Source organism: Trachemys scripta, chromosome 10 (genome assembly GCF_013100865.1).
Source record: "Trachemys scripta elegans isolate TJP31775 chromosome 10, CAS_Tse_1.0, whole genome shotgun sequence".
NCBI classification, from domain to species: Eukaryota; Metazoa; Chordata; order Testudines; family Emydidae; genus Trachemys; species Trachemys scripta.
The window spans coordinates 23,452,599-23,469,316 of NC_048307.1; the positions used below are offsets into that span (position 1 = coordinate 23,452,599).

The 16,718-nt window shown below is 44.5% G+C and overlaps 1 protein-coding gene across 1 annotated transcript in view; it reads left to right on the plus strand.

Moving 5' to 3' along the window:
- Window positions 1-12,743, plus strand: part of TEKT5 (tektin 5) — a 50,465-nt gene extending 37,722 nt beyond the window's left edge. The window contains exons 6-7 of the mRNA XM_034784655.1: window positions 996-1,150; window positions 12,530-12,743. Of these exons, the coding sequence (XP_034640546.1) occupies window positions 996-1,150; window positions 12,530-12,743 (369 nt within the window). The remainder of the gene's footprint in view (window positions 1-995; window positions 1,151-12,529) is intronic.
- Window positions 12,744-16,718: the final 3,975 nt, after the last annotated feature.

The window sequence follows — 16,718 nt, forward strand, 5'->3', positions numbered from 1 at the left end:
AATTAAGAGATCAGTTTGCTGATACACAAGCCGGGCGCAAGCAAACAATATGCATTTTAATATGACTAAAGGCAAATGTCTACATCTAGGTACAAAGAATGTAGGCCATACTTACAGGATGGGGGACTCTATCCTAGGAAGCAGTGACTCTGAAAAAGATTTTTTCGGGGCGGGGCGGGGGGATCATAGTGGATAATCTGCTGCACTTGAGCTCCTGGTGAAGTGTTGTGACCAAAAGGGCTAGTGCAATCCTCCAGATACATAAGAAGGGGAATTTTGAGTAGGAGTAGAGAGATTATTTAACCTTTGTATTTGGCACTGGTGCATGTGCTGCTGGAATACGGTGTCCAGTTCTGGTGTTGACAGTTCAAGAAGGATATTGATAATTGGAGAGGGTTCAGAGAAGAGCCACAAGAATGTTTAAAGGATTAGAAAACATGCCTTATAATGACCGACTATCTACTTAAGTTAACAAAGAGAAAGTTAAGGGGTGACTTGATTACAGTCTATAGGTACCTACATGGGTAGAAAATGATAATGGGCCTTTCAATCTAGCAGAGAAAGGCATGCCATGATCCAAGGGCTGGACGTTGAAGTGAGACAAATTCAGACCAGAAATTAGGCATACATTTTTTATTGGTGAGGATATTTAAACATTGGAACAATATTCCCAGAAAGCATGTTTCTAAGTTCCTATGAGCACATTTTCCTCTTGTTCTGGGCTCAGAGCTCCCATTAATCATGATCTTTACACAGAAAAGGGACAAACATATTTGCATAGGGATTCCTATCTTCTGTTCATTATCCCTTTGAGAACAGTGGAAATTATTCCCCTTAGCTCAAGGAAACTGCTGTCCATATGTTGGGCTAATTTTGTTGCTCATATATAGCTCAACAGAAATGCTTACATATAAACTGAAGTAGGGCAGGGTAATAGTGTAGAATTCCAAATAAGTATATGGTGAGGACTATAAAAATGCTGTTGTTTTATTCAGACACTTCAAGAAATCTTCCAGACAGAAAATACAATCATGTTGCTGGAGAGAGCTATAATGGCAAAGGAGTGCCCACTGAAAGTAGCTCAGTCCCGTCTAGAAGGAAGAACAAGACGACCCAATGTAGAACTTTGCCGTGACATACCTCAATTTAAGTAAGTGCATGCTCTGGTTCACCCACTTCTCAGATGGTAGTTCTAGAGATGAATTTCAGATGGATTAACTCTGGGCTATTTCATGAATGCAGTTCCCGCAAAGAGAGAAGTCACACAATACTTCAAGATTAGAATGATGTTGGTTAGATGATGATAACTAAATTAAAATGGTAAGACCTAGAAGAATGAGGTATAAATCCAGACCAAGTATGTCCAAATTCAAACCATGGGCCCAAACTTGAGATTCTGAGCATGTGCAATTCCCATTGAAGTCCTCCTACCTTCAGTGTGTTGCAGGTGGCTGGCATCTCTTGAGATTCAGTCCTGTATTTGATTTCTGTTTACTGAACTGTTTTGCAAGCCTATTCAATAGGTAATATTAGGTTCTCTTCAACAATTGCTTAATTTAAAAATGTTAAGTTTTAAACAACATTTATCCCTGGTGAGCCTGTATCTCTGTACCATACTAAAAAACTTATTACAAATGATTGATAGCTGGTCCCCATCTAAAACTTCGTTATACATAATAGCATGAGATCAGCTCTCAAAACCCTGAAGTAATTCTCCAATGCTTTTATACATTATCTAGTCACTTTAATGATCACCTTTTAAACAGATGCTCTGCATATGCAGTTACTTTTGTGTACAGTGTTTTCTGTGATAATGGATTTGTGCAACCTAGGATGTTTCCACTCCTTCTCTAGAGGCTCATGAGGCAGTCCAACTTTTTCCCTCTTCTCCTGCTCATTTGGAGAATACCATCTATGTGCAAAAGTTTCCTGCTGAACGTCATCCAGTATCTAAACCCTTTAAATGTTACCTTCAGAACATGCAGTCCTGGTTTTCTCAAGTAATGGTGTGATGCCAACACTCAGTATTTCTCCAGTAGATAGAGAGCACTTCAGACTCCAGCAGGAAGAATTGTGCAGGTTTTTATTAAAAGCTGTGCAACAATGCCTGTTTGATTTTAGTCCAAAGGAAAAAAACAAATGGTGTAGGCAGCAGCTTCATGTAGGATCAGTGGATTAATAATACATGTAGTGGTTGGGCACAGGTATTTAGTTACTTTTTTAAAACTGCATCAAAAAGCCTTTTTTCAAACTGGGATGTAGTAGTGAATCATTCATTATACTGTCACCTTCACACTTTTCCCTCCAACTCACTGACCCATGAATTGTGGAATATAGTTTATTTTTCCAACATTACATGCCTCCTCAGGCATCGGTATGCAGGGCCGGCTCCAGGCACCAGCCCACCAAGCTTGTGCTTGGGGCAGCACCTGGAGTGGGGCGGCGCAGTGCGGTGCTCTGGCTCCGGCCGCCGGGGAGAGTGGAGCCCCGGCCGGGGCTCGCCGCCCTCCCCCCAGCGCTCTGGCAGCCGGGGACAGCGGAGCCCCGGCAGGGGCTCGCCGCCCTCCTCCCAGGGCTCCGGCCGCCCTCCCCTGCTGCGCTGGTGGGGGGAGGGGAGGGGGGGCGGCTGCCAGCTTTTTTGCCTGGGGCGGCAAAAAAGCCAGAGCCGGCCCTGTCGGTATGGATGGCTTTGAAATTCTTCTGAGCATGTCCACATATTAGGCGGCTTAATCTTTATGAAATTCACAAATCCAAGAGGGAGGCGGGGGAACTGCTTTGGCTCTAGAATTGGATATTACCTCAGCAACAGTTTCCTTTCTGCAGCTGCTGTCATATGAAACAAACTTTTATTACGTGTACAGATAAGCTGCAGTTTCATAGGATCAGCCACTGTTCTGTATTTCCCCTTACAAGAAAAACAGGTGAGCATAAACATTCACCTCTAGCTCAAATCGTGCCTTTACTCGGAGGCCTTGGGTGATTGCCAAGATAGCCCACAGCGATGATAATGATTTGCCATTTACCATACCTAGATGATAGGATCTCACTGCTTGTGCTTGTTTTCCCCAAGCTACTCTCCTGAAGGTCCCTTTCATCTCTCTTCCACTCTTTGTGCCGTTTTTCTTTACTGCCTCGTTGTACTCAAAACCTTTTGATCTTCTGTAGCATTGAACCACCACCTTCTCCTTTAAAATGATTCCTTAAACACACACCTTGAAAATTTGCTGATGAAAGTCCACTAGAGAAAAATATTTATCAACCCTCCCTCTTCCCTCCAAAACCCTGCATCACTAAGACTTACCTCCAACGGGGCTTTGTGTATCTGAACTGCATGGCTTGCCTGATTTAGAACGTAAGCTCTTTGGAGAGGGGCCACTTCATCCTTTGGACTCTCCACTACATCAGGCTGGGAGAACTCGGCATGGAACAGAACACAGTGGTGCCACACCATACACCAAGCCACAGCTCACTTTGAGGGGAACAGACGTGCCCATGAGACAGAGAAGTGACAAAGGAGGAAAGAAATGGCACAACGCTCCAGCCAACAACTGTCTCCTCCAAGATTACACCTGTCACTTCTATGGGAAAATCTAGAGGGCATTAATTGGGCTCCTCAGCCACTTGTGAACCCCCTTAGCAGATGTCATCCTCGCATCAAGGGATAGCCGAAGAATTCCACTTCCACAGTATAAGCTGTACAAGTATAAACACTTATATAATGATACAACCGTGCCCACCCTTGGTGGGCTGTGACACTAACTATGCTTGGTAAAGTTAGAGATGTAACTCAGTTGAGGAAGATTTTTAGCTTCTATCACAATTTGATTGTAAACATGCTGAAGTCATAATTACTGCATTTCAAACACAGTTATAGGATCATAAAAGATTCATGAAAACCACAGCTGCGCTGGTTGGTTCTGATGAAATGAGCTGAGCAGAAAGTGAAACTCAACCCAAACACCATTTCATTTTGGACACTAGAAAATGTTCAGCAACTTTGCAAAGGGTGTGTACAGGGTCTAGTATTCATATATTAAACTTTCAAAGCCTTTTTAGATTTTTCTGGGAGACATTTATGAAGCTAAAATGAAATCTGGCCTACAAGTAATTCAATTCTTGGATGGTGGAAATACTGTAAAGAGCTCAGATAGCCCACATAGTACTTTATTTTCAGCTTAATAAATACCTCTGGCAAAGACTGTCATCATCAAATGTGCACAGTCTATTGAGGACTGTTGCACCAGCCAGAACGATGACAGTTAATTGCATCACGCCAAGCATTGTGCAGTGAAGTTCCCAGATCTGGCTCAATTCTGCGAATCCACCAATCTCTGAGGCAGCCCTGTGGGTGGCACCAGGTAGGCTCAGGGCATGCACCCATTCACACGTTGATGGAGAGATTGAGAGCATGGTGTGCTGGTGACATAGCCAGACAGCACTGCTGCTTTTAAATATAATGAGTGATTGAAAGAAGGCCAGTCTCTATGAGATTATGACACAAAGTCAAACAACTTATTGCTCATGGATTTGGTACTACTAGAGCATATGGAATGCCTCTAGCCACTTCAAATCTGCCTGTAAGTGGGCCCAGGTTTCTGATCTGTATAGCAATATAGGCTGTACATGCACATTTGATAAATCCTAAACTTTGTCTCAGCACAATGGCATAAGCGAGTGTCATGGGGTGTATGTACCCCATGCTAGCCCAGCAACCAAAGGGCTAATACAGGCATGCCAAGCACTGCTGATTGGAAGCCTCACAGCAGCTGGAGGATAAAAGGGCTGGGAAGCAGAGGGGCGGGGCGGACACCAGACAAGTAAGCAGGCTGGAGAAAGGAGCTCCTGCCAGCAAGCTATTAAAGAGCTGCCCAGAGACAATAGCCCAGGAGGGGACAAACTGACCGACAGGCAGGAGAGACTGCAGAATCCAGGGGCAGGTAGGGAGAAACTCAGGGGGGCACTGTCAGAGTCGATCAGCCCTATCCTGCTTATCTAGCTTGAGCATCCTGAACTGGAACCCAGGGGAGTAGGTGGGCCTGGGGTCCCCTACCAGCCCCCTGACCGACTTGGGAGTGAAGAAAGGATTTTCAGACTCCTGGGCATCAGGAATAGACTGACAGCCCCACTGGGCTGAGAGTGCAGGGGCTGTGCCATGCTTGGCCAGAGTGGGGTGCTGTTGTACTGATGCCCCCCTCACAGCAGGACATGGACTTCATGCAGGAGACAGCAAGACCTATTCATCGAAGAACATCTGGTTTGCTGTGACTGAACTCTGCTTGCAGCCCAGGTTGATGAACTTGTCAGGGATCTCTGTGGTACATGACCCTGCCTGCACCAGGGGTTCTGATGGCTCAGCCCCGAGGTTCTGAACCTTGATCTCCTGCCATGAAACATTCAGCCCCAGTGTGGGGACAGTGTCTTGAGACCTTGGAGCTGGGGCTGAAATTCTCTGACTTCTCCACAAGCAAAGCAGAGTTCTCAGTGTCTTGGTCAGTGAGCACTTCTTGACCAACCTAGATTCAGACAGGAGTAGCGGCAAGTTCTAATATCCAGCTGATGGCTCTACAGAATAGTACTGGGGTGTGAATGCATCCCTGCGGCATACCTGAGGTCATGTAGAAATGTAGCTGGGAACCAACGTGCACTCTCACAATGGCACCTTTGTGAAGATCAGCAGACTTAGAATGCCAGCTCCTTTCACTGCGAGCCAACGTGCTGATTGGTCAGCTGAATCAAAAGCTGTTTTGATTTCAATATATGCCACATGAAGCAGGGGGTGGGGGGGTTAAATTCTCAGTGCAGCTTAGCCAGGAGCTGAAGGATAAAGACAGTGCCCATTGTCAACTGCCCAGCTGTGAAACCTGATTGCTGTGGACAACTATGTCTGTTAAGGAGAGGCTGCATCCTGCTCAGCAAAGACCTTTCCAGGGCACAACAGCAATGAGATCAATCTGTAGTGGTCACTCTCAATGTGAGATCCGTTGCCCTGGTACAAGGACATTATGAGGGCACCTTTCTATTCTGCTGGTACTTTGCCTGATGCCCACGCTTTTAAGAACAGTTGAAGCAGGCCAATGCTTACTGGTTCAGAGGCATCTTTGAGTGACTCGAACCCTCGGCTTCAGCAGCATATCCATTTAGTAGCTTTTGTATGACTTTTCACACAGAGGATCAATGTTCATTCCTGGGTCCACAGCTGTGTGGGTTGCTAGGTCACGTAGCTTTGGAGAGCTGTCAGCAGGTCTGGATTCAGCATGCTTTCATAATGTGTTTTCCATCTATCCCGGACCTCATCCATCAATGAGCAGGGAGAGCCATCTGGTTTCATGATGGGGATGTTAGAAGGCTGTTCATGGCTGCCAGCCAGGTGCGTGATAGCTCTGTAGGCAGGATGCAGACTGATGTACTTCAGGCAATCCTTGATTCTGTCGACCAGGGATTTGATATAGATCATCCTTTTATGTTCTTGGACATTTCCCTGCTTGCATGCATCTGCCACCCTCCCCATTTTTTTGCTACTATATCAGGCCTCCTCAGAAAGCCAAGGTTTCTTGCATGATCGTCTGAAGCTGTTTGTTTATCTACTAGGAAGTTGTGCTTCGTGTTTGGTGCAAAAGTAGAAAAGGAAATGGGAGAGTGTGTGTGTGGGGGGGCTAGATAATCTTAACATTCTTTAAACTTAAAGCCAAAAACACCCCCTGATAAAAACAAAACATCAACAAAGGAACAAGCTGCAGGAGTAAAAAGAGAATGCATGCAGAAGTCCAGCAACAGAGTGGGGACTACCCAGTTTATTGCACCCAATGCAGCATGTATGATTACCTGCCCTATGGGCAGGTGGTGTATGTGTGCATTTGGTGCAAGGAGCCCCTGACCTTCAGAGACCATATACGGGCTTCAGAGTCCAGAGTGGCTGAACTGAAGGAGCTAAGGGAGACAGAGGTACATAGACGAGACTTTCCAGGACACAGTAGAACAGTCCCACCCCTGCCTGGTTCGACAGCCTCTGTGCTGTTGAGGAGAATGAAAGTCTCAGGGAAGGAGAACATCCAACTGGAGCAGAGGGAAACAATCCCATAGTTGGGACCCTCCTTCCAGATGATGTTGTGGTGTCCTCTCGCACTGAGGATACCTCTCCAGGGGAGGGATCTCCAGTTATTAGGAAGAGATAGATAATAGTTATGAGGGATTCAATCATTAGAAACATAGATAGCTGAGTTTGCGATGACCAGGAGAACTGCATGGTGACTTGCCTGCCTAGTGCGAAGGTTGCGGATCTCTTGAGACATCTAGATAGACTTATGTGTAGTGCTAGGGAGGTGCTGGTGGTCATGGTACATGTAGGTACCAATGACATAGGGAAGGATAGGAGAGAGGTCCTGGAAGCCAAATGTATGCTGTTAGGTAAGAGATTGAAGTCCACAACCTCCATGGTAGCATTCTCTGAAATGCTTCCAGTTCCATGCGCAGGACCAGTTAGACAGGCAGAATTGCAGGGTCTCAATGCGTGGATGAGACGATGGTGTAGGGAGGAGGGGTTTAGATTTAGTAGGAACTGGGGAAACTTTTGGGAAAGGGGTAGCCTATACAGGAAGGATTGGCTGCACCTAAACCAAAATGGAACCAGATTGCTGGCACTTAAAATTAAAAAGGTCATTGAGCAGTTTTTAAACTAAGGGCTCAGGGAAAGCCGACAGGTGCATAGAGACATCCCTTAGGGGAGGATCTATGAATGGAGATTCTCTATGTCTTAGTAAGGAGGAGAAGATGGAAGATGATAAAATACAGGTAGGATCTGACGAGAAACAGTCAAATGAAAAAGAGGCCCATTCAATTACATCATGTAATGGCAGACAGCTAAAAAGTGACAAGTTTTTAAAGTGCTTGTATACAAATGCTAGAAGTCTAAATAATAAGATGAGTGAACTAGAGAGTGCCTTGTATTAAATGAGGATATTGATATAATAGGCATCACAGAAACTTGGTGGAATGAGGATAGTCAATGGGACACAGTAATATCAGGGTGCAAAATATATTGGAAGGACAGAACAGGTCATGTTGGTGGGGGAGTGGCACTATATGTGAAAGAAAGAGTAGAATCAAATGAAGTAAAAATCTTAAATGAACCAAACTGTACCATAGAATCTCCAAGGATAGTAATTCCATGCTCTAATAATAAGAATATAGCAGTAGGGATATATTACCGACCACCTGACCAGGATGGTGATAGTGACTATGAAATGTTCAGGGAGTTTAGAGAGGATATATAAATAAAAAACTAAATTATAATGGGCAATTTCAACTATCCCCATATTGACTGAGTACATGTCACCTCAGGATGGGATGCAGAGATAAAGTCTCTTGACACCTTAAATGACTGCTTCTTGGAGCAGCTAGTCCTGGAACCCACAAGAGGAGAGACAATTCTTGATTTAGTCCTAAGTGGAGCACAGGATCTGGTCCAAGAGGTGAATATAGCTGGACCACTTGGTAATAGTGAACATAATATAATTAAATTTAACATCCCTGTGGTGAGGAAAACACCACAGTGGCCCAACACTGTAGCATTTATTTTCAGAAAGGGGGACTACGCAAAAATGAGGAAGTTAGTGAAACTGAAATTAAAAGGTACAGTGCCAAAAGGGAAATCCCTGCAAGTTGCATGGACACTTTTAAAAAGACACCATAATAGAGGCTCAACTTAAATATATACCCCAAATTAAAAAACAGAGAACTAAAAAAGTGCCACTGTGGCTAAACAACAAAGTAAAAGAAGCAGTGAGAGACAAAAAGGCATCCTTTAAAAAGAGGAGGTTAAATCCTAGTGAGGAAAATATAAAGGAGCATAAACTCTGGCAAATGAAGTGTAAAAATATAATTAGGAAGGCCAAAAAAGAATTTGAAGAACAACTAGCTAAAGACTCAAAAAGTAAAAGCAAAACAATTTTTAAGTACATCAGAAGCAGGAAGCGTGCTAAACAATCAGTGGGGCCACTGGACGATTGAGATGCTAAAGGAGCACTCAAGGATGATAAGGCCATTGTGGAGAAACTAAATGAATTCTTTGCATCAGTCTTCACGGCTGAGGATGTGAGGAAGATTCCCAAACCTGAGCCTTTTTTTAGGTGACAAATCTGAAGAACTGTCCCAGATTGAGGTGTCACTACAGGAGGTTTGGGAACAAATTGATAAACTAAATAGTAATAAGTCACCAGGAGCAGATGGTATTCACCCAAGAGTTCTGAAGGAACTCAAATGTGAAATTGCAGAACTTCTAACTGTAGTTTGTAACCTATCATTTAAAACAGCTTCTGTGCCAAATGACTGGAGGATAGCTAATGTGACACCAATTTTTAAAAAGGGCTCCAGAGGTGATCCTGGCAATTACATGCCAGTAAGCTTGACTTCAGTACTGGGTAAACTGGTTGAAACTATAGTAAAGAACAAAATTGTCAGACACACAGATTAACATAATTTGTTGGGGAAGAGTCAACATGGTTTTTGTAAAGGGAAATCATGCCTCACCAATCTACTAGAATTCCTTGAAGGGGTCAACAGGCATGTGGACAAGGGGGATCCAGTGGATATAGTGTACTTAGATTTTCAGAAAGCCTTTGACAAGGTCCCTCTCCAAAGGTTATTAAGCAAAGTAAGTTGTCATGGGATAAGAGGGAAGGTCCTCTCATGGATTGGTAACTGGTTAAAAGATAGGAAACAAAGGGTAGGAATACAGGGTCAGTTTTCAGCATGGAGAGAGGTGTCCCCCAAGGCTCTGTACTGGGACCAGTCCCATTCAACATATTCATAAATGATCTGGAAAAAGGGGTAAACAGTGAGGTAGCAAAATTTGCAGATGATACAAAACTACTCAAGATAGTTAAGTCCCAGGAAGACTGCGAAGAGCTACAAAAGGATCTTTCAAAACTGGGTGACTGGGCAACAAAATGGCAGATGAAATTCAATGTTGATAAATGAAAAGTAATGCACATTGGAAAACATAATCTCAACTATACATATGAAATGATGGGGTCTAAATTAGCTGTTACAACTCAAGAAAGATCATGGAGTCATTGTGGATAGTTCTTTGAAAACATCCACTCAGTGTGCAGTGTCAGTCAAAAAAGCGAACAGAATGTTAGGAATCATTAAGAAAGAGATAGATAAGACAGAAAATATCATATTACCTCTATATAAATCCATGGTACCCCCACACCTTGAATACTGCACACAGATGTGGTTGCCCCATCTCAAAACAGATATATTAGAATTGGAAAAGGTTCAGAAAAGGGCAACCAAAAAAGATTAGAGTCTGGAATGGCTGCCGTATGAGGAGAGAATAAGAAGACTGGGACTTTTCAGCTTGGAAAAGAGATCACTAAGGGGGGATATGATAGAGGTCTATAAAATCATGACTGGTGTGGAGAAAGTAAATCAGGAAGTGCTATTTACTCCTTCTCATAACACAAGAACTAGGAGCCAAAACCAGCAGGTTTAAAACAAACAAAAGGAAGTATTTTTTTCCACACAACGCACAGTCAACCTGTGGAACTCCTTGCCAGAGATGTTGTGAAGGCCAAGACTATAACAGGGTTCAAAAAAGAATTAGATAAGTTCATGGAGGATAGCTCCATCAATGACTATTAGCCAGGATGGGCAGGGATAGTGTCCCTAGCCTCTAGCAGAAGCTGGGAATGAGTGACAGGGGATGGATCACTTGATGAATACCTATTCTGTTCATTCCCTCAAGGGCACCTGACATTGGCAACTGTTGGAAGACAGGATACTGGGCTAGATGGACCTTTAGTCTGACCCAACATGGCTGTTCTTATGTTCAATTGTCATGGGCTTTAAGAACAGAGAGAAATCAGGAAGCACTGGATAGTTCATGAGTCTGTTCTCTTGTCCAAGTCCAGTTTAGATAGAAGAGGTTCCAAACCCCCTAAACTCAGGATATTTGCAGATAAATATCCAAATATTTAGATGCTTCCCCAAAGTATATCTGAGCTATCCACATAATCTGGGTCTGCAAGAGATTTCCAGTGTTTTCCCCCCACACTTGAACAGGCTCAAACTATTGCTAAGGAAGCAATTCTTACGGTATTTCATCACTTCAGCTTCTGGCCTCAATCTGAATCAGTAGCAGTATAAACGCATATGGAAAATATTCCTGATCCTCCATGAAAGGATCAGTAACAGGTTGTCAGTTTCAGGTACAATTGCAGTTTTGCAAGTCATTTTACCCAGTCTTGCTCCCCCAGCCTTTGTTCATACAATCATCTGAATCCAAGTCATGAAGTCCTTACGTGGGCAAAACTGTGAGTTAAACAAAGTTTTACTGGGCTAAAAATTATACAATCCAGCTCGTGAACTCCCATCTAGCGAATGTAAAACCATTTACTGTCGATTTCCCTACTTGAAGGATTTATGCTCCTGGAATAATTTGTATTGGTTGTTTCCTCTCATATGGTTAAAAACAAGGATAATTCAACCCAAAAGCTCAACTGTTATAGCTAGAGGAAGAAAATACCCATTGAAACACCCTTTAAAAGCTGAAAATGTTATCAGAGTTTGCTGTTTATTTAGAAGGAAGTGCTAATATTGGCACTGGTTCTCTGACTCGGTGCGTTGCCAACAGTACAGCTGAAGGAATTAGATAAACTACTAATTAATAAAGGAAAGTTAGCTTTGCTGTGCATTTTACTGCAGCACCTGGGAATACTCTTATATGGTAAATTAAGGTGGATCCTGGGAAAACTGCTGTTTATTGTTTTACAGAGTAAGAAAACAGAAATATGCTTTGAGCAACTGACAGAATTGATTGATGAGGGGCTATCCTGTATGATCTCTAAAGCTGCACACGTTCAACAACATCCAGCCCAGAAATATACTAGAACAGTGATTCTCAAACTAGGGCCGCCGCTTGTTCAGGGAAAACCCCCTGGCGGGCCAGGCTGGTTTGTTTACCTGCCGCGTCTGCAGGTTTGGCTGATTGCGGCTCCGAATGGCTGCGGTTTGCCGCTCCAGGCCAATGGGGGCTGCGGGAAGGGCGGCCAGCACATTCCTCGGCCTGCGCCGCTTCCACAGCCCCCATTGGCCCGGAGCAGTGAACCGCGGCCAGTGGGAGCCGCGATCGGCCAAACCTGTGGACGCAGCAGGTAAACAAACCCGCCCGGCCTGCCCGGGGCTTTCCCTGAACAAGCATCAGCCCTAGTTTTGAGAACCACTGCACTAGAACACCAGCTAATAGGGGGTTGACACTGCAGTGACATCCCTGGAAATGCTGCATTGACAATTGGCAACGGGGGAGAGAGAAAGTTATTCTCTCAAACTGTCTCAACGCAGGCAGCCCAAGCTGCTGTTGAAGGGGCTCCCCTTCCTACCAAGTGCTCAGTCCAATTCAAAGCTTCTTTTTAACACTTAAATTCCCTTAGTCCTGCAGACAAATCCCGGCCATCCATCACCCCGAAGAACAGACCATGGAAAGGGTTTGTTAGGCATTTGGGTAACTTGTCTCCTCTTCCCTTTTCAGACTCGTCAATGAAGTGTTTACTATAGATGACACATTACAGACCCTGAAGCTGCGCCTGCGAGAGGCCCATGATACTCTTCAGCTATTGGTCCTTAACAAAGCAAGACTGGAGCACGACCTTTCTGTGAAGGCCAATTCCCTCTTCATTGACAAGAAGTGCATGGACATGCGCAAAACCTTCCCCAGCACCCCACGGCTCGTTGGCTACACTTGAAAGGGCCCGAGTCTTCCTACATCCTTTCAGTATGTGACATAAAGGTTGCAAATTATGAAGGAAATACTTTTCATTTAGTTTTTTTTTTTAAAAAAACACAACCCAATAGAAATAAACATACCAAAACAAAAACTGTCATAGTGCGTTCCTTACAGCAACTTGTTCTCAGCAGCTGCAGTTAGTCTGTGTAGTAGGAGGAGAAACCATTTCAGACAGAAGCAGATCAACATGAAAACAGTCCAAAAAATCTGTGTGTAAATGTATTGGTGGTGAAAGGTGCGGATGGTTGCCAAATCTAGTGTTATAGTGATGTGAACATCTATCAGTTGGGAACTAGAGTCAGATGAACCAAGCTTGATTCATACAGGTTGCAGAACAGCTAGAAGGCAATGACTTCAAGTCACTGCTCACCTAGGCGGGATTGAAATTTATTTTGGGGAATTTTTATGGCTTGGGTGTGACGTTACACTCCATATTCTTTATGGAAATATGCCTATGATACGGATATGGCATAACAGATATACTTTATGCAAGATGGCTTGTGTAAGATATCATGGAAAGGTTATGATTTACTGAATGCGATTATCCAATTTGTATGCCTGTATCATTTCTGTATCTGAAGTTAGGACTATTAACCATGTATCTGTATTTCAAATGTACTACTTTGGATGTCACCCAGAACTAGCCTTTCAGGTACAACAATGACAAAGCCAGGCAGGGCTGATGGCCCATTAGCAAAGACAATGGACTGTAAAAAAGAGATTAGTCTTCCTGTGGATAAACAGACTGCCTGCGAGTAATGGCTGCTACAACCCTGCAGAGACATGGGTTTGAGTCACCTGGTACTGGACCCCCTGCCAGTGTTTTTCCACTGGAAGACAAAGGGATCACGCCATACACAAAAGCTATATAAGGCACGGGAGTGACCATTGTGGCTCTCCTCTGCCTCCCCACCCAAAGAGACTCTGAAAAACACCTGGAAGCAAGAACTGAACTGGGGGAAGAAGAGTTGAACCCAGGCTAGAAGGGCATCTAGCTTGTGAGTAATAATACTTGAAGTCTCAGGCTGAAGGCAGAGCAGCTGACTTTCAAGACTCTCTGTAGTCTGCCTGTGACAATATTTAGGGCGAGAAATTACTATTTGTAGCCAATTTCTTTAGTTGATCAAACTTACATTGCATGTTTTGTTTTATTTGTTTAGTAATCCCTTTGACCACTTAAAATCTGCCTTTTTAGGAAGAGGGTGAAATTTTATGAGCTTGCGCTGTGCAGATTTTTCTATACAGTGTAAGACAGTATTATTTTGGATTTATCTCCCAAAAGGGGCGTGCACGTGAGTCCTCTCACACAGAGCTGACTTCAGTCTGTGTCTGCAGCTGGGTGTGGCCCTACTTGTGTGTGTGTACTGCAAGAGGCCGGAGGGCCTAATTCAGCAAAACAGGGAGAGGGAATCCAGGCTGGTGGAGCAGGAGAGGCTCAGTGAAACCCCAGTACATCAGGTGGCATCCCGGACAGGTGCGTCCAACCCATCACACTGGGTTATATAGAAAGTCAGCCTAGATGATCACAATGGTTCCTTCTGGCCTTGGAATCTGAAATTGGTCACCTAGAGGTGAAAACCAACAGACTCCATCTAAACCTAATTTTTAAAATTAAGTTTCTTGATCACGTGGATATGAAGAAAATATTTTACATATGAATTGAGTGTGACTGATACAGTGATATCTGTTTGAGTCTGCAGGTGGCATAAATATTCAGAAATATGAACTGTACATATTCAGCTCAGAACGTTAACTCCAAAACAAAACATATTAAATGTTAACATTGACTCTCTATTGCTGATCCTTTTGGGAACAAATAGCCAGGTAACCCAGGCTCTTAGCTAGGTTTTAGTCCTAATCCTCCTATCATCCACACAGAAAAACCTCTGACCTGGGTTTGGAAGTGCTTTAAGACCAGGCTAGTTTACAAAGGTGGTGATAAAGCTCTGCTTTAACTCGGGCTGGAACCTGCCCACTTGCAGTGAGAGTACAGGGAAAATCACCCAAGTATTGATAGTCCTCCTGTGCCTTTCCACAGATCCCCCTCCCCCAAAGTACAGACATGTTCTCCAGCGAGAGCCCTAGAGCATCTCATCACAAAGAACCACCCACAGACACGGGGAGTGCAGAAACAGTGAAGACACAGTAACGTGGGGGAGCGCACTGCAGGGGGAATGCTCACAACCAGGCTAGGATAGCCTTGATGCCAATCATCCAGATTAACTGTGCAGTGTAGACATAATCTAAGGGTTTGTCTATACCAAACAGTTTGCGGCAAGCTGGGGTATGAATCTACTCCGCACTAGATTGCCATGCATTGTGTGCCTGCGCGGGCCCTCTCCACGCACTAAACGTTCCCGTGCGCTTTGATTTACCCCACTTTGAAACAGGCATTTTAGCACACAGCAGGAGGACATTTAGCGTGCACCAGGCTAGTGCAGCGCAGATTAATAACCCAGTTTGTTGTGAACTTAGCATTCATATTGACAAGTCCTGAGTGTGCTTATCTGACTACTGCCCAAGCCTCCCAAGGGCCAAAAGCCACAACTGTCCTCTGCCAAGCTGCCTGTGCCTTCAGCGTCCCTTTGCCAACTTCTCTATTGCAGTTTGTGTTCTCAATATAGAATTCTGCAGCATGCTGAAAATTTAGGGGCAGCATAACATGAATCTGTAAAATTGTAAGCTCTTTGCGGGCAGACACTGCCACTGCTGCTTAGCCATTTGTTTGATTTTATTTTTATGGAATTATTTTCTATTTAATTCAATAAAAGCCTTACATTTTTTAAAATCAGCTGAAGATACCTAAGAATTTCCTGCTGCAGAAAGCAAGGCATCTTATTCCCGTAGTTATCAAGTTTATGCACAGTTAATGGGTCATTAAGCTTGTCTAAAGTATGACTAGCAGGGGATATAACTATCCACAGGTATTGATAGAGTATAAATGCCACGGTGTGAGACGAATTAAGCTTATACAAATGGTTCTAACTACTATGATTAGTTGAATTTAAGAAAACATTTAGACTAAAAGGAAAATGTCCCAATTATGAGCCATTGAACTATGGGATAGTTCACCAAGGGAAATGGTGGAAGCCATGAATCATGAATGGCCTGTAGGGAACAATTCTTCTCTGGCAGGAGGGGTATTGGTGATGTTTTGGGCCACTGCTATGGTGATGATCCTCAATACAAGCCTTGAATCCAGATCTTACAAACAAACAGCAATTGGTGGCTTTCAGAGTGAAGCTTCAAAGACAGTTGTCTTGCGACTAAAACTTTCTCTGAGGCTCAAATGTTGTTTCCATTGTGGTGCATTTTAATATATGTTACTGTGGTGCCTGGCGATCCCACCGTGCTAAGTACTGTACAGGCAGTCTGTGATCTCCAGTCGAGTACCCTATCCTCTGGGAAAACACAGAATAACACAGAGCTCCATATTAATCTCTAAGGCATAATTTGACTGTTCCTGGAATGGCTTCCCTATAAGTATAGGAGGAATGCCAAAAAGTAGTCATTTTCCTTTCCTGACTGAGACCCAGGTATAGCCCAGAATTTATATTCCACTATCTGGGCTACATTCAGGGGCGGCTCTAGGCACCAGCTAAACAAGCTGGTGCCTAGGGCAGCAAAATGTATGGGGCGGCAAAATGCTGGGGGGGAAGTGGCCGCTGCCCGCAGGAGAGCGGCGCGAACAAGCCGAGGAGCAGCCCGTCCTCTGCAGCCGGGGCAGGGCTGCACTACCGGCTCCACCTGGGAGGTGGGCGCTGACAGCGGGAGAGCGGCGGGAGCCGGTAGCGCAGCCCTGCCCCGGCTTCAGAGGACGGGCCGCTCCTCGGCTTGTTCGCGCCGCTCTCCCGCGGGCAGCGGGAAGCGGCCCCCCCAGGCGGGAGCCGGTAGCGCGGCCCTGCTCCGGCTGCAGAAGACGGGGGGAACATGG